At 39.8% G+C, this 21,930-nt stretch overlaps 2 protein-coding genes across 5 annotated transcripts in view; one reads left to right on the top strand and one right to left on the bottom strand.

The window, feature by feature from the left end:
• Positions 1-17,467, bottom strand: part of CDC25C (cell division cycle 25C) — a 28,717-nt gene extending 11,250 nt beyond the window's left edge. Inside the window, exons 1-8 of one of the 2 annotated variants that reach the window (XM_082620426.1) lie at positions 17,268-17,467; positions 16,624-16,836; positions 15,829-15,923; positions 15,073-15,118; positions 13,527-13,560; positions 13,322-13,411; positions 12,288-12,356; positions 8,668-8,826 (exon numbers count right to left, since the gene is read on the bottom strand). In XM_082620426.1, the coding sequence (XP_082476552.1) occupies positions 8,668-8,826; positions 12,288-12,356; positions 13,322-13,411; positions 13,527-13,560; positions 15,073-15,118; positions 15,829-15,923; positions 16,624-16,820 (690 nt within the window). In that variant the 5' untranslated portion in view covers positions 16,821-16,836; positions 17,268-17,467. The remainder of the gene's footprint in view (positions 1-8,667; positions 8,827-12,287; positions 12,357-13,321; positions 13,412-13,526; positions 13,561-15,072; positions 15,119-15,828; positions 15,924-16,623; positions 16,837-17,267) is intronic. The other variant, XM_082620425.1, reaches the window with a different exon arrangement.
• A 325-nt stretch (positions 17,468-17,792) lies between these two features.
• LOC309804909 (oocyte-specific histone RNA stem-loop-binding protein 2-like) lies at positions 17,793-21,279 on the top strand. 3 transcript variants are annotated; one of them, XM_082622607.1, is made up of 7 exons: positions 17,829-17,866; positions 17,952-18,017; positions 18,849-18,944; positions 19,051-19,155; positions 19,783-19,926; positions 20,072-20,180; positions 21,029-21,279. In XM_082622607.1, exons 2-7 carry the CDS (start codon positions 17,974-17,976, stop codon positions 21,158-21,160), a joined length of 630 nt encoding a protein of 209 aa, XP_082478733.1. In that variant the 5' UTR covers positions 17,829-17,866; positions 17,952-17,973; the 3' UTR covers positions 21,161-21,279. The 3 variants fall into 3 exon arrangements, with proteins under 3 accessions (XP_082478734.1, XP_082478732.1, XP_082478733.1); XM_082622608.1 differs by having other exon boundaries at positions 17,793-18,017; positions 19,783-19,833; XM_082622606.1 differs by having other exon boundaries at positions 17,793-18,017.
• Positions 21,280-21,930: the final 651 nt, after the last annotated feature.

Here is a 21,930-nt window from a genome sequence, read left to right as displayed (position 1 = left end):
TTGTCAAGGAAAAAAACAGAAAATCTGACTAGACCTGCAAAAAATAAAGAGATTAAATTAGTAATTTAAAAATTTCTCAGTAACAACTGACACTACAGAAATACAAAAGATCATGAGAGATTACTATAAGCAACTCTATGCCAATAAAATGGACAACCTGGAAGAAATGGACAAATTCTTAGAAATGCACAACCTGCCAAGACTGAATCAGGAAGAAATAGAAAATATGAACAGACCAATCACAAGCACTGAAATTGAAACTGTGATAAAAAATCTTCCAACAAACAAAAGCCCAGGACCAGATGGCTTCACAGGCGAATTCTATCAAGCATTTAGAGAAGAGCTAACACCTATCCTTCTGAAACTCTTCCAAAATATAGCAGAGGGAGGAACACTCCCAAACTCATTCTACGAGGCCACCATCACCTTGATACCAAAACCAGGCAAGGATGTCACAAAGAAAGAAAACTACAGGCCAATATCACTGATGAACATAGATGCAAAAATCCTCAACAAAATACTAGCAAACAGAATCCAACAGCACATTAAAAGGATCATACACCATGACCAAGTGGGGTTTATTCCAGGAATGCAAGGATTCTTCAATATACGCAAATCAATCAACGTGATACACCATATTAACAAACTGAAGGAGAAAAACCATATGATCATCTCAATAGATGCAGAGAAAGCTTTCGACAAAATTCAACACCCATTTATGATAAAAACCCTGCAGAAAGTAGGCATAGAGGGAACTTTCCTCAACATAATAAAGGCCATATATGACAAACCCACAGCCAGCATCGTCCTCAATGGTGAAAAACTGAAACCATTTCCACTAAGATCAGGAACTAGACAAGGTTGCCCACTTTCACCACTCTTATTCAACCTAGTTTTGGAAGTTTTAGCCACAGCAATCAGAGAAGAAAAGGAAATAAAAGGAATCCAAATTGGAAAAGAAGAAGTAAAGCTGTCACTGTTTGCAGATGACATGATACTATACATAGAGAATCCTAAAGATGCTACCAGAAAACTACTAGAGTTAATCAATGAATTTGGTAAAGTTGCAGGATACAAAATTAATGCACAGAAATCTCTGGCATTCCTATATACTGATGATGAAAAATCTGAAAGTGAAATCAAGGAAACACTCCCATTTACCATTGCAACAAAAAGAATAAAATATCTAGGAATAAACCTACCTAAGGAGACAAAAGACCTGTATGCAGAAAATTATAAGACACTGATGAAAGAAATTAAAGATGATACAAATAGATGGAGAGATATACCATGTTCCTGGATTGGAAGAATCAACATTGTGAAAATGACTCTACTACCCAAAGCAATCTACAGGTTCAATGCAATCCCTATCAAACTACCACTGGCATTTTTCACAGAACTAGAACAAAAAATTTCACAATTTGTATGGAAACACAAAAGACCCCGAATAGCCAAAGCAATCTTGAGAAAGAAAAACAGAGCTGGAGGAATCAGGCTCCCTGACTTCAGACTATACTACAAAGCTACAGTAATCAAGACAGTATGGTACTGGCACAAAAACAGAAAGATAGATCAATGGAACAGGATAGAAAGCCCAGAGTTAAACCCACGGACATATGGTCACCTTATCTTTGATAAAGGAGGCAGGAATATACAGTGGAGAAAGGACAGTCTCTTCAATAAGTGGTGCTGGGAAAACTGGATAGGGACATGTAAAAGTATGAGATTAGATCATTCCCTAACACCATACACAAAAATAAGCTCAAAATGGATTAAAGACCTAAATGTAAGGCCAGACACTATCAAACTCTTAGAGGAAAACATAGGCAGAACACTCTATGACATAAATCACAGCAAGATCCTTTTTGACCCACCTCCTAGAGAAATGGAAATAAAGACAAAAATAAACACATGGGACCTAATGAAACTTAAAAGCTTTTGCACAGCAAAGGAAACCATAAACAAGACCAAAAGACAACCCTCAGAATGGGAGAAAATATTTGCAAATGAAGCAACCGACAAAGGATTAATCTCCAAAATTTATAAGCAGCTCATGCAGCTCAATAACAAAAAAACAAACAACCCAATCCAAAAATGGGCAGAAGACCTAAATAGACATTTCTCCACAGAAGATATACAGACTGCCAACAAACACATGAAAGGATGCTCAACATCTTTACTCATTAGAGAAATGCAAATCAAAACTACAATGAGATATCATCTCACACCAGTCAGAATGGCCATCATCAAAAAATCTAGAAACAATAAATGCTGGAGAGGGTGTGGAAAAAAGGGAACACTCTTGCACTGCTGGTGGGAATGTGAATTGGTACAGCCGCTATGGAGAACGGTATGGAGGTTCCTTAAAAAACTACAAATAGACCTACCATATGACCCAGCAATCCCACTACTGGGCATATACCCTGAGAAAACCATAATTCAAAAAGAGACATGTACCAAAATGTTCATAGCAGCCCTATTTACAATAGCCCGGAGATGGAAACAACCTAAGTGTCCATCATCGGATGAATGGATAAAGAAGATGTGGCACATATATACAATGGAATATTACTCAGCCATAAAAAGAAATGAAATTGAGCTATTTGTAATGAGGTGGATAGACCTAGAGTCTGTCATACAGAGTGAAGTAAGTCAGAAAGAGAAAGACAAATACTGTATGCTAACACATATATATGGAATTTAAGAAAAAAAAATGTCATGAAGAACATAGGGGTAAGACAGGAATAAAGACACAGACCTACTAGAGAATGGACTTGAAGATATGGGGAGGGGGAAGGGTAAGCTGTGACAAAGTGAAAGAGCGGCATGGACATATATACACTACCAAACGTGAGGTAGATAGCTAGTGGGAAGCAGCCGCATAGCACAGGGAGATCAGCTCGGTACTTTGTGACCGCCTGGAGGGGTGGGATAGGGAGGGTGGGAGGGAGACGCAAAAGGGAGGGGATATGGAAACATATGTATATGTATAACTGATTATATTTGTTATAAAGCAAAAAAATAAAATTAAATTAAAAATAAAAAATAAAAAAAAATAAAACATGTAAAAAAAAAAAAAAAAAAAAAAATTTCTCACAGGGACTTCCCTGGAGGTCCAGTAGTTAAGACTCCACGTTTCCACTGCAGGTGGCATGGGTTCAATCCCTGGTCAGGGAACTAAGATCTTGCATGCCATGCGGCGCAGCCAAAAAATAAAATAAAATAATTAAAAATAACGACGACAAAAAAAAACTTCTCACAAAGAAAAGCTCAGGGACTTCCCTGGTGGCCCAGTGGTTAAGAATCCTGCTGCCAAATTGAAGGAGAAAAACCATATGATCATCTCAACAGATGCAGAGAAAGCTTTCGACAAAATTCAACACCCATTTATGATAAAAACCCTCCAGAAAGTAGGCATAGAGGGAAATTTCCTCAACATAATAAAGGCCTTATATGACAAACCCACAGCCAACATCGTCCTCAATGGTGAAAAACTGAAATCAATTCCACTAACATCAGGAAGAAGACAAGGTTGCCCATGCTCACCACTCTTATTCAACATAGTTTTGGAAGTTTTAGCCACAGCAATCAGAGAAGAAAAAGAAATAAAAAGAATCCAAATTGGAAAATAAGAAGTAAAGCTGTCACTGTTTGCAGAGGACATGATCCTATACATAGAGAATCCTAAAGATGCTACCAGAAAACTACTAGAACTAATCAATGAACTTGGTAAAGTAGCAGGATACAAAATTAATGCACAGAAATCTCTTGCATTCCTTTACACTAATGATGAAAAATCTGAAAGTGAAATTAAGAAAACACTCCCATTTACCATTGCAACAAAAAGAATAAAAAATCTAGGAATAAACCTACCTAAGGAGACAAAAGAACCGTATGCAGAAAACTATAAGACACTGATGAAAGAAATGAAAGATGATACAAATAGATGGAGAGATATACCATGCTCTTGGATTGGAAGAATCAACATTGTGAAAATGACTCTACTACCCAAAGCAATCTACAGATTCAATGCAATCCCTATCAAAATACCAGTGGCATTTTTCACAGAACTAGAAGAAAAAATTTCACAATTTGTATGGAAACACAAAAGACCCCGAACAGCTAAAGCAATCTTGAGAAAGAAAAACAGAGCTGGAGGAATCAGGCTCCCTGACTTCAGACTATACTACAAAGCTACAGTAACCAAGACAGTATGGTACTGGCACAAAAACAGAAATATAGATCAATGGAACAGGACAGAAAGCCCAGAGATAAGCCCATGCACATATGGTCACCTTATCTTTGATAAAGGAGGCAAGAATATACAGTGGAGAAAAGACAGTCTCTTCAATAAGTGGTGCTGGGAAAACTGGACAGCTACATGTAAAAGAATGAAATTAGAACACTCCCTAACACCATACACAAAAATAAACTCAAAATGGATTAAAGACCTAAATGTAAGGCCAGACAATATCAAACTCTTAGAGGAAAACATAGGCAGAACACTCTATGACATAAATCACAAGATCCTTTTTGACCCACCTCCTAGAGAAATGAAAATAAAAACAAAAATAAACAAACGGGACCTAATGAAACTTAAAAGCTTTTGTACAGCAAAGGAAACCATAAACAAGATGAAAAGACAACCCTCAGAATGGGAGAAAATATTTGCAAATGAAGCAACTGACAAAGGATTAATCTCCAAAATTTACAAGCAGCTTATGCAGCTCAATATCAAAAAAACAAAAACCCAATCCAAAAATGGGCAGAAGACCTAAATAGACATTTATCCAAAGAAGATATACAGATTGCCAACAAACACATGAAAGAATGCTCAACATCATTAATCATTAGAGAAATGCAAATCAAAACTACAAAGAGAGGGGCTTCCCTGGTGGCGCAGTTGTTGAGAGTCTGCCTGCTGATGCAGGGGACACGGGTTCGTGCCCTGGTCCGGGAAGATCCCACATGCCACGGAGCGGCTGGGCCCGTGAGCCATGGACACTGAGCCTGCGCGTCCGGAGCCTGTGCTCCACAACGGAGAGGCCACAGCAGTGAGAGGCCCGCGTACAGCAAAAATTTAAAAAATTAAAAAAAAAGAAAACTACAAAGAGATATCTCACACTGGTCAGAATGGCCATCATCAAAAAATCTACAAACAACAAATGCTGGAGAGGGTGTGGAGAAAAGGGAACCCTCTTGCACTGTTGGTGGGAATGTAAATTGTTACAGCCACTATGGAGAACAGTATGGAGGTTCCTTAAAAAACTACAAAAAGAACTACCATATGACCCAGCAATCCCACTGCTGGGCATATACCCTGAGAAAACCATAATTCAAAATGAGTCATGTACCAAAATGTTCATTGCAGCTCTATTTACAATAGCCAGGACATGGAAGCAACCTAAGTGTCCTTCAACAGATGAATGGATAAAGAAGATGTGGCACGTATATACAATGGAATATTACTCAGCCATAAAAAGAAACGAAATTGAGTTAATTGTAGTGAGGTGGATGGACCTAGAGTCTGTCATACAGAGTGAAGTAAGTCAGAAGGAGAAAAACAAATACCGTATGCTAACACATATATATGGAATCTAAAAAAAAAGGTCGTGAAGAACCTAGGGGCAAGATGGGAATAAAGACACAGACCTACTAGCGAATGGCCTTGAGGATATAGGGAGGGGGAAGGGTAAGCTGTGACAAAGTGAGAGAGTGGCATCGACATATATACACTACCAAATGTAAAATGGATAGCTAGTGGGAAGCAGCCGCATAGCACAGGGAGATCAGCTCAGTGCTTTGTGACCACCGAGAGGGGTGGGATGGCGGGGTGGGAGGGAGGGAGATGCAAAAGGGAAGAGATATGGGGACATATGTATATGTATAACTGATTTACTTTGTTATAAAGCAGAAACTAATGCACCATTGTAAAGCAATTATACTCCAATAAAGATGTTAAAAAAAAAAATCCTCCTACCAATGCAGGGGACACGGGTTTGAGCCCTGGTCCGGAAGATCCCACATGCCACGGAGCAACTAAGCCCATGCGCCACAACTACCGAGCCTGTGCTCTCAAGCCTGCGAGCCACAACTACTGAAGCCCACACACCTAGAGCCCATGCTCTGCAACAAGAGAAGCCACCCAGTGAGAAGCCCGAGCACGCAACGAAGAGTAGTCCCCGCTCGCCACAACTAGAGAAAGCTCGCGCACAGGCACAAAGACCCAACACAGCCACAAATAAACAAACAAATTAATTAATTAATTAAAAAGAAATTGAGGCATAGCAAGATCGTATTACTCACCCATACAGGTAAAAGTGGCAGAGTCAAGCTATGAACCCAGGCAGTCTGGCTCTAGAGTCCATACTTTTTAGACCAATATGCTCCATTGACTCCCATGCTCTTGACTTTTCCCTCTAATCCCAAATAATCTCAAAGTCATCCTTCAATCAGGATTGGGAATGGTGGTCAGAAAAACAAAATACCCAAGGCTAATTAACCCTAATTTTCTTTCAAGGAGAATATATTCAAATATACTTTGTGAAATAAAAAATATATAAAATGACTTACTACAAAGCTACAGTAATTGAAACTATGGTTCTGTAAATATACACCTAGACCAACGGAATAGCATAGGGAGTCCAGAAATAAACCCTCACATACACAGTCAAATGAATTTTGAAAATGGTGCCAAGATCTTTCAATGAGGAAAAGACAGTCTTTTCAACAAATAGGGCCAGGAAAACTGGATATTCACATGCAAGAGAATGAAATTGGACCCTTACCTTACACCATAAGCAAAACTTAATTCAAAATGGAACAAGACCCAAATTTAAGAGCTAAAACTATACAGCTCTACAAAGAATTTCTGTGTGGGGTGATGAAAATAAAATTGACACCTCTGTGCCCTAGATCTCTCCTTTCTGATCCTTGAATGATGTTATTCCTGTTATGTATCTACCTCATTATTAGACTCTTCAGTGGCTATTACTCCTTCTTCACAAACTTTCTCTCTGCTTTTAAACTTGGAGTCACTAGCCTTCATTTTCTCCTCTATGCAGATGGTTCTGAAATGTACATTTCCAGTCCTGATGGTTCCAATTCCTCATTCAGTATTTCCATTTAAGCTTCCTGTTACTGCCTCTAACTGAAATGTCCAAAACTGAACACATCTTATTCCCTTTGAATTCACGTTTCTTTTCAAATTCATTACAGTGTCACCATTTCTCCAGTTACTCAGATTGAAGTTACAAGTAGTACCATCCCAAACTCCTAGGTCCTGTTTTCCTATCACTCTGCCATTCACAGCACTTTTGACAATCATTATCTTGTTTTTGACTTACTTGCATTATCTATCTTCTTGACCAGAAAAAATACAAATAGGAACTACATGAAAATTTGAAATCTTGTCCATCTTAATCATGACTCTGTTCTTAGTTCTAGCACAGCACCTGGTGCATACCAGCCTCCTAATAAATACTTATTGAATGTTGTTAACAGCTTATACTAGTTTTTATTAACAATAATAAAGTAGGTATATTATTACAAACTGCTTTTAATACTTTATCATATTAACAATGATTCTCTTGTAGAAGTGTTTATTATCATTACGCTCTCCATTTTATATTTGAGAAACTGAGCCTTAGAGTGGTTAAGTGTCTTGTTCATGGTCATAACACTACATAAGAGAATGAGGTCCAGAATCCAAGGGTTCTAACTCAGCTATATCATATTTACCTTGTAAAATGAATAAGTTTAATAAACACACCCCCTGGACTTCCCTGGCAGTCCAGGGGTTAAGACTCCATGCTTCCAATGCAGGGGGCACAGGTTCAATCTCTGGTTGGGGAAGATCCCCCATGCCACAAGGCAAGGCCAAAACAAAAAACACCCCTACACATATCTGTTTCAAAGAAATGAAGTTGATTCAGAAAATCTAACTGCCTCAGAAACTATCTTTGATATTTCAGTACATCGCCAATAAGCCACAGGCTTCAGATATTCCTCTCAATGATATGGGGAGGATAAAAGACAAAAATATATATTGTAAAATACCTAAAAAATCATGCTAAGTATATCCCATCTATTACTATTATTCTGGAGGCATCACTTACACAAGATTACATTGATGGTGGTCTACTCAAACTGCTAACGAACCTTCTCACCCAGCAGTAATAAGAGTCCCATGATGATCTGATACCCTATCAGTCAGGTAGCCCTTAGAATATAGAGACCATGTCTTCTTGATCTCTGCAGACCTACCACATAGTACAGTGGCTGAAATATATTAGATACACAATATTATTTATTCAAGAATGAAAGAATTTGGGACTTCCCTGGTGGTCCAGTGGTTAAGAATCCACCTTCCAATGCAGGGAACGCAGGTTTGATCCCTGGTCGGGGAACTAAGATCCCACATGCCCCAGGGCAATTAAGCCCATGCACCGCAAGTACAGAGCCAACACGGTCTGGGGCCTGTGCACCACAACTAGAGAGAAACCCGTGTGCCACAACTAGAAAGAAACCCACCCGTCACAACGAAAGATCCCACGTGCTGCAACTAAGACCCAATGTAGCCAAAAACTTAATTAATTAATTAATTAATTAATTTAAAAGAATGAAGGAATTTGAAAAATGCAAAGACACCATCAGAGAGTACTTTACCTTGGCCTCTTCTTGATCTTCCAGAGAAAACTCCATCAATTCATCTGAAATCTCCTCTGTCTGGTTTTCTCCTAGCTCTGGATTTTTATCTAATTTTGAAACTGTAGTAATAGGACTGTCCAGATGTTTCATTTCACTTTCCACCAAGTTTCCACTGTCCTATGAATTATATTGACAATATTAAAAACTATCCAGGACCCTTACCTTACACCATATACAAATATTAACTCAAAATGAATCAAAGACCTAAATGTAAGAGCTAAAACTATAAAACTCTTAGAAGAAAATAGGAGGAAAGCTTTACAACCTTGGATTTGGCAATGATTTCTTGGATATTACACAAAACCACAAGCAACAAAAGAAAAAATAGATAAACTGGACTTCATCAAAATTAAAAACTTTTGTTCATCGAAGAATATTATCAAAAAGGTGAAAAGGCAACCCATAGGATAAAATATTTGCAAATCACATGAATACTATCAAAAAAGTGAAAAGGCAACCCATAGGATAAAATATTTGCAAATCACATGAATACTATCAAAAAAGTGAAAAGGCAACCCATAGGATAAAATATTTGCAAATCACATATCTGATAAGGGACTAATATTCAGAATATATAAAGAACTCCCACAACTCAACAACAATAGCAACAATAACAACAATAGCAACAATAACAACAGAAGCAAACAGGACTTGAATAGACATTTCTCCACAGATATACAAATGACCAATCAGCACATGAAAAGATACACAACATAACTAGTCATTAGGGAAATGCAAATCAAAACCACAATGAGATACTACTTTGTACCCATTAGGATAACTACTATTAAACAAACAAACAAACAAAAAACCCCAGAAAATAGCAAGTGTTGGCAAGGATACGGAGAAATTGGAACCCTTGTACATTGCTGTGGGAAATGTCAAATGGTGCAGTCGCTATGGATAACGGTATGGTGGTTCCCCCAAAAAAATCAAACATAGAATTACTGTATATGACCAGTAATTCCATTTCTTGGTATATACCCCAAAGAATGAAAGCAGGGGTTTGAAGATATTTTTATACGAATGTTCACAGCAGCATTATTCACAATAGCCAAAAGGTGTAAACAACTCAAATGTCCATCAACAGATTAATGGATAAACAAAATGCGGTATATTCATACGATGGAATATTATCCAGCCATAAAAAGGAATGAAATTCTGATGCATGCTACAATATGGATGAACCTTGAAGACATTATGCTAAGTGAAATAAGCCAGAAACAAAAGGACAAATATTATATGATTCTACTTACATGAAGTACCTAGAGTAGTCAAATTAATGGAGACAGAAAAGAGACTAGAGGTTACCAGAGGGAGAAAAGCGCAGTTATTATTTAATAGGTAGACAGCTTCTGTTTTGAAGTATGAAAAAATTCTGAAATGGATAGTGCTGATAGTTGTACAACATTGTGAATGTACTTAATGCCACTGGGTTGTACACAAAAATATGGTTTAGATGGTAAATGTTATGTATATTTTACTACATTAAAAAAAAATCACACACACACACAGAAGATTATCTAGTAATTTACCATGCTCAAAGTCTTCCCCTTCTCCAAGAAATCAAAAATCTGAAACATGATCAGCTTTATCTACTTAGCATGGGATATGTTAAAATGGCTTTCCCAGAGGGTTGAGATTAGAATCCAAATCTCTGGAGTATCTTAAGTCCACAGTCTATTAAAAACAAGTGATGCTGTACACCTGAAACTAACACAACCTTGTAAATCAACTGTACTTCAATTTAAAAAAAAAGAAAAAATCACAACAAGTGAGTGCCTGGGTAACTTAAGACTCCAGTAGCAAAATGGACAAAGGACACAATCATTCACTAGAGAAAATATACACGGCTAATAGTCACATGAAATAATTACTAATTATTTTTAACATAAAATAAAACATTTTACCCATCTAATTAGCAATTTTTTTAAAGTGATAACAAATTATCCAAATGAGCCATGGATTGCTCCTGAAAACGTAAATTCTTAGAACTTTTTTAGGAAGGGAATTTGGCAATATGTACCAAATATCTTAAAAAATATTTAAACCCTTTAATCCATTAATTATGTGTCTTGGTACTAATCCTACATATAAAAATTTTTAACATAGGCAAGAATTTGTGCTCAAGAACTTATATGATAGCATTATTTGTAAAAGCAAAATGTGGATCATCCTAAGTGTCCAACAGTTGGGAAGTATTGTACCTAGGTGTTAGAATAAAAGCATCCCTTAAAAAGTAATGTTTACTAAGACTTTTAATATTAACTTAAAATAACAGGATATGAAGTTATATATATGATATGACCTCAACTTTGTAAAACTGTACACATGGTTAAAAGATTGAAAGAAATGAGGTAAAATGTTAATAGTGGTTTTTCTGTATGAGGAGGTTATTTTCTTTTTTATATTTTCCATTATTTATTTATTTATTTTTAACATCTTTATTGGAGTATAATTGCTTTACAGTGGTGTTAGTTTCTGCTTTATAACAAAGTGAATCAGTTATACATATACATATGTTCCCATATCTCTTCCCTCTTGCGTCTCCCTCCCTCCCACCCTCCCTATCCCACCCCTCTCAGTGGTCACAAAGCACCAAGCTGATCTCCCTATGCTATGCGGCTGCTTCCCACTAGCTATCTATTTTACGTTTGGTAGTGTATATATGTCCATGCCACTCTCTCACTTTGTCCCAGCTTACCCTTCCCCCTCCCCGTATCCTCAAGTCCGTCTTGCCCCTAGGTTCTTCACGACCTTTTTTTTTAGATTCCATATATATGTGTTAGCATACGGTATTTGTTTTTCTCTTTCTGACTTACTTCACTCTGTATGACAGACTCTAGGTCCATCCACCTCACTACAATTAACTCAATTTTGTTTCTTTTTATGGCTGAGTAATATTCCATTGTATATACGTGCCACATCTTCTTTATCCATTCATCTGTTGATGGACACTTAGGTTGCTTCCATGTCCTGGCTATTGTAAATAGAGCTGCAATGAACATTTTGGTACATGACTCTTTTCGAATTATGGTTTTCTCAGGGTATATACCCAGCAGTGGGATTGCTGGGTCGTATGTTAGTTCTATTTGTAGTTTTTTAAGGAACCTCCATACTGTTCTCCATAGTAGCTGTATCAATTTTCATTCCCACCAACAGTGAAGGAGTGTTCCCTTTTCTCCACATTCTCTCCAGCATTTATTGTTTCTAAATTTTTTGATGATGGCCATTCTGACCGGTGTGAGATGATATCTCATTGTAGTTTACTTTATTTTTATACCATTTTCACAATGGGCATATAGTACTTTTAAAATCAGGGAAGGGGGGGCGGAAACACTTAAAGAATAAAGGGGAAATTTTTTAAAAGGCCTAAGAATTTTTTCTTCTCCTTAAACTTAAATGAATAAAGAGATCAGAGGACATCTCCTCCCTTTCCCTGCTCAAAGGTTACTTCTCTAACCTCTTTTCTCACCCAAGTCAGCTTTGAAAAATTCAAAGCGGCATAAATGCACATCTATCATCCTCTACCCCACAATACCTCGGTTGACTCTTGAGGAAGATGTCCAGTGACTCACCAGTAGAAAAAGAGGAGACCTCAGGGTCCTGGGTACCCACCACTCCAAGGGCTTTGAAGTGCTGTTTTCCTGCATAAGAAAAACTACATTGGCTGTAGGAAGAGAAGTGTCAGCAGACCTTGCCAAAAACATTTCATCTGATGAAGCCATGAATAATCCTTACAAAACACAGTATATGTAACCAAGGTTGACCATGTACCCTGAAAATACAAATTATGGTTTGGATTTGTTATGTTGTGTAGATCTGCTCTGGAGGGTACTAATTTTATGATCACAAGCCAAAGGAAGGGAGGAAAAAGGGAGCCTGACAGGGGAAGGAATGATGAGATTTTTAAAAAGTGATTTTAAAGGGAGATTAGAAGGACTGTAATTCAAGAAAAAGCTGATTAGAACAGCCAAAAACATGGGCATAACTTAGGCAATGTGAGCAAAGAAGAACAGCAGCTATCCTTTATAGATACTGACCTGGGGGAAAGGATGGGAGGCAGGGAAAAGAAAAAAATGGCTAGAAAATGGGATTAGTTGAAAGGATTAGTTAGAGAATTATCTTAGTGATTAGGTAGCTTTGGAGAGGACAGTTTCAACTTGGAACTGAAGGATGGTCTGAGACTCAGATGAAAAAGGACAATGACTTCTTCAGAATAGGGGCTAAGAAGCTGGGCTAAGGGGGAAATAAGAAGAAATTAAGAAACCTAGACTAGTATATGAAGCCATGCAAAGAATATGTGAACAAGTTATGTAAATTATCCCTATCTGTTTAAAAAAAAAAAAAGTCCTAAATTCCTTACACTGCAATCAACTGAACATGAGTAATAATGATGACCTGCTGTGGAAGACTTGGAGCTAGGATCAAACTTTAAAGGGTAAAAACAAAACAAACCATAAAGAATTTTTTTTCCATAGTGATGCAATTTGCTTGTCGAGCATACTGAGGCACAAACAGCTCTAGGTCTCATAATGATACTGATGAGTTAGTTGCTCCACTCAGAGGAGGAAAACTGCTAATGGATCTAGGTTTCCATTAAAACACTCACATTCTCTTTATTTGCGGATGAGCTACATATTGCATCTTTCTTCCTGTGGCCATGGTCCAAAGCATTCGGAGTGCTACAAAGCAGCTGTGCCTACAAGAGATTGTTTTCTGAGAACACCCAGCATCCTCAAGCCACAGGTAAGCTGGAAGCCCTCTGCTTCCCACCTGACAAACAAACTCAGACCCAAGAAAGATGAGTTACTCACTGGGCTGCATTTTACAAGGTGTTGGTGATAATTCCTGTAGATAAAAAAAAACTGCCAGTCAGTTAAACCCCAAATAGGATTTGGTTATTCTTCAGTAGCTTGGGACATCCCACTTTTCCTTTCTTCCATTCTAGGAGACCTGTACCTAGTTGATATGTCTCTTCCAATAACAATATGTAGGGTGTTCTCTGTGGTAAATATCAAGACATTGAGCGACATCCTGGGGATAAGGACCTCATTTCACTGGCATAACCATATATATAGATATGCATCAAAGATGATGAGTTTGTCCTACATCTTATGCAGACACAATTTACAATTTACTAATTTTTCAGCATCGACTATTGGGAGTTAATATTTATTTTTTTATGAATTTCTATCCTCCCTTTCCAGATTTTATCTAGTTTACCTGGGTTAGGACATAAACAATTCAAAGAAAATACAGGCAATATAAAGTAAAATTTTCACATGTATTGATTAAAAATACTCATGGAAAGCCTTCCCTAGTGCATGAAAGTGGCACTTAATTCATATAAACATCGAAGAATAATACTATAAAAAGATTATAACAGTCAAATGGAAAATTTATGATAAATTTAAGAAGTTGAATTAAAATTACTTTTCAGTCCTGAGTACTCTCTGATTGAACATTTTAAGATCTCCAACACGGGACTTCCCTGGTGGCTCAGTGGTTAAGAATCCTCCTGCCAAGTCAGGGGACACGGGTTCGATCCCTGGTCCGGGAAGATCCCACATGCCGCGGAACAACAAAGCCTGTGTGCCACAACTACTGAGCCTGCGCTCTAGAGATCCCGAGCCACAACTACTGAGCCCGCGTGCCACAGCTACTGAAGCCCATGTGCCTAGAGCCCGTGCTCCACAACAAGAGAAGCCACCACAATGAGAAGCCCGTGCACCACAATGAAGAGTAGCCCCCGTTCGCCGCAACGCAGCCAAAAGTTAATTAATTAATTAATAGATTAATTTTTTTAAAAAAGATCTCCAACAAAGAATCTTCAACAGTAATAATAATAAACATTATAAAATGTATGGTATGCATTAGGTACACATTTTCATTTAATCCTCAGAGCAGCCATTTATGTAAAGTGTTATAATTATCTCCATTATTATTATTTCTTTATTACAAATAAAGAAACTGAGGTCCCTTGAAATTAAGAAACTTTTCAGAGTCAGCTGGTGAAGTAGTAGTAAGCCACTGGAATCCAGACACTCTGATTCCAGAGCCTGCACTCTGCACTTTCAACCACTAAGATATATATACTCCGTCTAAGTGCAGTATACCATTCTCCTCCATTCTAAAGACAATACTGATTGTATGTGATGGTTAAAATGAATAGCCTTCATTTTCACAACACAACTGAGATCTTGGAAACTTAAAAACATTTCAAGGGAAGAATCTAGGCCCCCAAGCCCACTTATATCTAAAGTGAAACATTCTCTACTCTACAGAGTCTGCATAGGATAAAATCCCCAGGCCAGTGTTGAAAAGGCTTTAGCATGGGGTTCATTTCGCAAAAGAACTTACATCCCAGCTAACTGTATTTCCTCAGGTCCTGTAGAATCCAAGTGACCTGCAATCAGATGTGAAGATTTATTCTTGTCCATGCATTTTGTCTTTCCTTCTCATTTTCTTCATTACCAGTGAGCCATATTAATTTCAAAAGCTGGCCTTGTGAACACAAAGGCTCTTGATAGGTACCAGTTTCATGGTACAAGGTACCATGGTATAAGGTACAAGTTCATGGAAACTTAAGAATTTACATGTGTCACTGAAAGAAAAAATTCTGAGAAGCAGTGCATTATGCTAACCTACAGAGATTTTTTCCATGAGTAGAAAGGAAAGCTTATCACTCAGGAAATGTGAAATCAGAACAAATACTAAAATGGTTGACTAGTAAAACACATTCCTTTGGGGTACACACCCTATAAAAACACATAAGAATTAGTTGACAAAGTATTTCTTTATGTTGGTTTCTTTGCCTCTGCTGAGATTAGACTAGGGCATAAAACTTTTCATCTTTAACTACCACATTCATTCCCACAATCAGTCAACAAAATATTCCTTCTTGTCTAACTTTCTCAATGCAAAGTGACTCCTATTGGGGTCAATTCTCTTCCCATTGGCTGAATCATTCTCCTCAAAAGTCCTCTAGGTACTCAAAGAATTCCATCTTCAAGGTTCTCTATTTACTTTTACCACCTTCCATCTCTATCCTACTACTCTGTCCTCACCCTTAACAGTTATTCCTTCCCTTGAGGCTTTTACATCCCTTTTCCCTACCAGTTTCATCAAGATCTGAAGAAGTGGTAAACTGAGTGGCAGACATCTCCCCGCTGCTAAGATTCGAAAGATTAAGGCAACGTTTGGGGGTTTCTCTGTTGAGACATAATAATACATGAAGATTCCCATTAGATTGTAATATCCTTAAAAGGCAAAGATCACATTATCCTCTTCATTTGAAACACCCCTCAATGACTATCACATAATCTGAGCAGTGTCCAAATAAAGCTGATTGGTTTTTGGAAGTATTTCAGATTAGGCTGAGAAAAATCTCCCACCTTTTCTCTACTCTAATAACCTGTACCTCATTTTCTCCTCACCAACATATTGAGACAAGGGAATTTTTAAAAATTGGCTGAGGTGGGTCTTGACCACACATCTTTTGCCCTGAGCAACATAACAACACAGATTTGATTTCTCCCTGGAGTCTCCAGTACTTCTCTGATTGTGATTCTCCAACTTTGTTGATTAGCTGACGCATCAGGGCATGGCATGACCAGAATTTGAAGTACAGTAACAGTAACGTTAACAGTAGTACTAATAAAGTGGAAACTCATATAATGAAATAAAGTTTTCAAAGACTTTTCCCAGACACCACATCATTTGATTCTCACAAGATCCTAGTAAGATATTACGTCACAGAAAAGAAGCCTGAGACTCAAAACGGTCACATGGCTAGTCAAGGGCAGAGCTAAGACTTAAACCCTGATCTCTGAGCCAGGATAATTTTTAAAAACTCAAAAACTGTTTAGAAGAGCAAAGGAGATAAGGTGTGAAAAGAAAAAGTGTATTTACCCAGACAAAATGCTTAGGTTTGCAGAATCACCAAAAAGTTTCTTCTCCACTGGGGTTCTAGGGAGATCTGAACTGATGGAAAAGGAAGTATCTCTCTCCAGAAGCAGGTTTAATATCTTCCTCTGATTGGACCTAAAACTAGGTCCTGAGCCAGGGCTTCCTTCCTCTCTTGTAGATGAAAAGAATTCTGCAGACATGGTCTCCGAGTTCTCACTAAGAAAAAATAAAACCTAGCTAAGAGAGGGAGAACGTCATCTACACGGGTACATCACAGATGGTCTAGCTGTCAGAACCTCCTCCACCCTTTCCAGCAGCGACCAAGCGGATCAATATTGAAGGAGGGGGCATTCCTAAACGGTGAACCACATCTTGGCTTGAAGGTTAAATAGCACTTGCCCGAAGCGGCTTGGCCTTTCCAGCGGAACCTGAACTTACCGAAAGGCAACCTCAGAACCTAAAAGATGGAATGAAAAGAGGACCTGGACTTGTTAGGAGCCACACAGCTCGTGACTCCTGACAGGAAGGAACTCAGGTCTCCTAACTCGCGATAATGCCTGTTTTGTCCCCCTAACCTCTTTGCGAGGCCCGTGATTCCAAGGAGGACACAGCTCTGGGCTTACCTCAGGTTTGAGTCTGAGACTTACCTTCAGGAGGAAGAGAAATAGGCAGGGAATCACACACAAGCGAAGACTCTAGCAGAATTCAAGGAAATCTGGGGAAAGGAGGCGATTCGACCAGACGACAGCTATGCCTCTCGACCAGTTAGGCTGGAGTCTGGCTTCTCCGCTTCTCTCAGCGGACTGTCGAAGTTACAGCCTCAGAGCAAGTTCAACAGCCATAGGCCCTGACCATTCAAACCTTCCGCCCTCCCAATAACCTATCCCGCTCGCCTCTAAGCTGCGCCAACCAATCTCCGTGCACCCGCCTAGACACCCCCGCCCCCCCACCTCGGCCAATCGTTTGCCTCGTACAGCACCCGGGGGCGTGAACTGTTCCGGAAGGAGCGAGATTTGCCCCGCCCCGCAGCCCAGCGGGCTGCCGATTGGCCCACCAAATTTCGGCAAGGCCCGAGTTAAACCCCGCCCCACAGGGAGTTTGGCGCCTCATTGGCTCTCCCTCTGGCCTATCACCACACCCTTTCTGAGCTCTCCTTTCCTTCAGCCCCTCCAACCCCGGGACATTTAAATTGCACCTTGCTAGGGACGACCACTCCCTAGGATAATACCTGGAGAAATTAATTTAGGTGGGAGGGTGCTTTAAACGTTTTTTGTTTTTGTTTTTTTCCCTTGCTTCTTTCTTGTATCGTTACGTGGACCTTTCCCTCTTAGTTTTGCTAGCCTTCCCCTGTAGATGGAACATTTGACCCCCGTGTGGCAGATGTTGCGGCGAGACAGGTGCGTGTATTTATGATGAGTAGCACTGGCCCCTTCCAAGAGCTTTCCTGGGTCGGTGTCCCTTTTAAGCGCGCAGCATCTGAGACGCTAGGTTATATGCGGTAAAGGGAATTCCTTTTCAAGGAAAGTAGGAGAGTTGAATCATCTCTTGGCGTAATCCTTATCACAGTCCAGAGGATCCCAAACTTTGGTTGTTTATGAAAATTTGAACATTGACTAGGTGATACTAAGAATTTATTCTTAATGTTGGGGATTTGCTTTTAAATAATCCTGTGGGAGTGGTGGTGAGTATAGGTGAAACAAGATTGGCCGTGAGTATTGGGTGATGGGTAGCTAGGGGGTACATGATATCAGTGCTCTCAAAGTTTTATCCGCATACTAATCACCTGCGGGTCTTGTTAAAATACATATTCTGATTCAGTAGATCTGGGTAAGAGCCCAAGATTCTGAACGTCTAACAAGCTCCCAGCTGATGCTAATGCAGCTGGTACTGGGACCATACTTTGAGTTGCAGGGGATTATGCTATTCTCTCTGTATATTTGAAATTTTCCATAAAAATGTTTAAAACAACCTTGGAAGCTCTTTAAAATACATGTTCCCAAAGTGATAATTCAGTAGGTCTAGAGTAGGGCCCAGGAATTATCAAGGCCCCCAGGTGCTACCCAGGCAGATGGCTTGCAGACCACACTTTGAGAAATGAATTAGAAATGCAGCCTTTATCTTTGAGAGACAATAAGTGAGAAATACAACCTTTATCTGGTGTCAGGATCTTGGTAGTGGTAGTGGCTGAGAGTAGCTGGGTTTTATCCTAATACCCTTTTCATCTGTAGAATCTGCTTCCCCAGAAAGGAGGTGCGTGAAGAGTCTTTATCCTCTAGGATAGAGATGGTGAGTGTGGGAGTCAGTACAGAGCCCTGCCATGCCAGGTGAGTTTGACAATCAGGCTGGGGATTAAGGGAATGTGGGAAGAGTTGGTTTCCGCTTTGATGACCATCATCACACTTCATGGGACCACTGTCTACTTCCTCACAGGTGGGAGGTAGAGACAGATGCAATTGTCCTACAGCGGCGGCAAAAGCAGATAGATTATGGCAAGCGCACACCTGGTTACCAGTGCTTTCTGCAGCAGGTCCCCAAGTGAGTGCAGTTGTGGGTAGTCACAACAAGAGTGTCAACCACGTGGCTTTTGTTCACTGTCAGATGATGGAAAGATACTAGAATCTGAATGCTCCCACAAAGTTGTAGCATTACTAAAATAAATTATCCTGCAGTCTAGCCCCCCAGATAAGTTTCCAAGTGTTTTTTCAAATGGAATAAGTTATACGTGGGCCATAAGACTTTTTAAAGCTCTATCCATGTTGGCTAATGAAATTTTTTTTTCTTCCATCCATTTTCACCTCATGCCTCCATCTGACTTGGCTAATTACAACATACTTGCCTAATTACATGTAAGCTTACATGCATACATACAAATTAATGTATGAAAAGGTAGAATGTATTTTAAAGAGATGTCAAATATTTTCTTTTATATCTCTCTTGACTTCTGAGGGAGTTGGAATATCTAATTTACCCTTCCCAGAAGAAAGAATATTAGGGAATTGGGAGGTTTGATGTTTAATCTAATTTAAAGATTTTCTTTGGATTGTGGGCATTGATCTTACCTCATTATCAGAGAATCCCTAATGAGTCTCCTAATTCATCATGATAAGCAGTGAGCTGTGCCCCTTCACCTTGACCTTGGTCTGACATGTATGTTGTTGCCAGGGCACAGCGACAGCCAGGACTTCACCCCCAAACACCAAACAAGAACAGGAGGTACAGCCGTCGCTCCTGGGATGCCCAGATCAGGCAGTGGAGAAGAGCCCTACATTCCTGGGACCCCCCCAGCCAGCCTCTGCAGGCTGAGGGGTGTGTGCACTACTATTCCTTGTTCCTTCCCTGAGTGGTGGACTAAGCCCTACCTCTCCCCACTTTGCAGAGGTTTAGCTTTCACTGGCTGAAAAGGGAGAGTCTGAGTGAGCTGCATGTTCCTCTGACTCTGCTGCCTTCCTAGGTGGGGAATGGACAATCTCTTAGAGCCAATGGATTCCACCCCTTTGGATGACTGGCTCCAGACCCTGGAACCCTCAGAGAATCTGGATGGAGAACAGAAGGGAGCCCAGGTAGTATCCTCTGCTAAAACCCACTGGAGCAGGGTCAGAGATGGGATCTGGCCCAGGAGGTCACAGTTATGATGGGGTTCAAGGTAGTAGCCCAAGAACAAAAGAAGGAAAATGGGACAGAAAGAAAAAATTGCAGGACGTGAGTAAAAAACCTTGAACCAAAAGTGGCATAAGGAAATCTAGTTATAGTTAGTAATGGGGGACAGGTTGGGCTGCACTGGGGGCGCTGTTTTATACGTGATGAAATGGGTGTCATCTTCCTTTGAAAGGAGACATGAAACCTGAGTTGCAGGGTTTGGTTGTTTTAAGTGTCTCAGTTTCTTTCAGTGTTTTCCAAATGCGCCAATGCTAACTTAACTTCTTATTCTCAATCACTTAACTTTAGTAAGCATGGTATTTTGTTATTAAATAAAAAGGGGGATCACCAAGTGGTGAAGACCAAGGGCTTTAGAGCCTCAGACTGCTTTTTTTAAAACTTTTTATTTTATATTGGAGTATAGTTGGTTAACAATGTTGTGAGTCAGATTGCTTTTTAATACTGCTTTTGTCCACCACACGGGCAGTCACTTAACCTCTCCTGCTGTTTAATCCATCAAATAAGGAGATTTTGTCTCATTTCATGATTGTAAACAAAAATGAGAATACACATTTAAAGTATGCAGCACGGTGCCTGGCACATAAGTGCTCCATAGCAGCAATTATTGGAAATCATGTCCCCTACACTTCATGGCCCCTGTCCCTTCTTTTGCCAAGGGGAAATGTGCAGGGCAAACAAATGTGCAGTGTATCTCCCATCCCCCACCATTTTCTTGATACTACCTCACTTTCCCTCTCCTCTTCTTTTCCAGTTTGCAGGTTTGGTGGCTCCTGCCTCCTCCCTTCCCTGGCTCTGTGAGGAAGATCCCCACCACTGGCTCTACCTTCTAGCTGATCACAATTACTTATCTGTCCCAGACTTGAGTGGGACACAAAATATTTAGGGAAAACATGTCTTTCAGGGGACTCGTTGCTGAATGTAATAGTGAAGATTACTTGCACTACTTCTACTTAACAATCGATTAAAAAAGATCTAAAACTCTGTCCTACAAAGAGATCATAACACGAAGTCATTGTTTAAAACCTCTCCTTTTCCCATATTTTACCCTCTCTCTAAACCTTCTTTGCTGGCTGAGACTCAAATTTACATAAGACCCAGAAACCACCTAGCTGTTCCACAACCTCTTCACGTGCTAACTGCTACATTCAGTCTCTTCAAAAAGGACTTAAACTTTGGCTGAGGAGGGAGGTGGTGGTAGTGGTAGAGATTTAATAAAAGGTGGCTTCCTCTTCCTGAAGTATAGCGCCATCAACATCTTTTCCCCAGCTGCTTGTTTCCTCCCTCCCTTTTTGTCTTAAGGAAGGTGGTCCAGCTGTAACCACCGAATTCCCCCCTCCCCCACGCAAGCAACTGAACCGCCTATGATGTCATAATCACAATCCCATTACCTCATCCTGCTGGGGTGGGGGGGCGTAGAGGGAGGAGAAGGAGTGAACCGCCCTCGGCCCTCGTCAGATTTACGGTGTTTTGGGTGACGGTTAATTACAGAACCAAGTGGGAACGGCCCCGCAACCGTTGTAAATCCTGGGTTTATAACGTTCGAGCCCATCCGGCAGCTGGAAGAGAGGCTCCCGGGACTCAGAGCAGGCCCTAATCGGCTCTTGGACTACAGTTCCCAGAAACCTTCACGCCGCGGACGGGTCCTCTGCTGGG

This window comes from Mesoplodon mirus (assembly GCF_964341445.2).
Source record: "Mesoplodon mirus genome assembly, chromosome: 5".
Classification (NCBI taxonomy): Eukaryota; Metazoa; Chordata; class Mammalia; order Artiodactyla; family Ziphiidae; genus Mesoplodon; species Mesoplodon mirus.
Note: the sequence above shows the minus strand (reverse complement) of the source record. Positions and strands in the feature narration are given on the sequence as shown.

Bases quoted from the DNA above. Each gene is read 5' to 3' on its own strand.
- LOC309804909 (XM_082622606.1), top strand. From the start codon at position 17,974: ATGGAACATTTGACCCCCGTGTGGCAGATGTTGCGGCGAGACAG. The intron at 18,018-18,848 runs GTGCGTGTATTT...TTTCATCTGTAG, and splicing joins CAGATGTTGCGGCGAGACAG to AATCTGCTTCCCCAGAAAGG. The intron at 18,945-19,050 runs GTGAGTTTGACA...ACTTCCTCACAG, and splicing joins ACAGAGCCCTGCCATGCCAG to GTGGGAGGTAGAGACAGATG.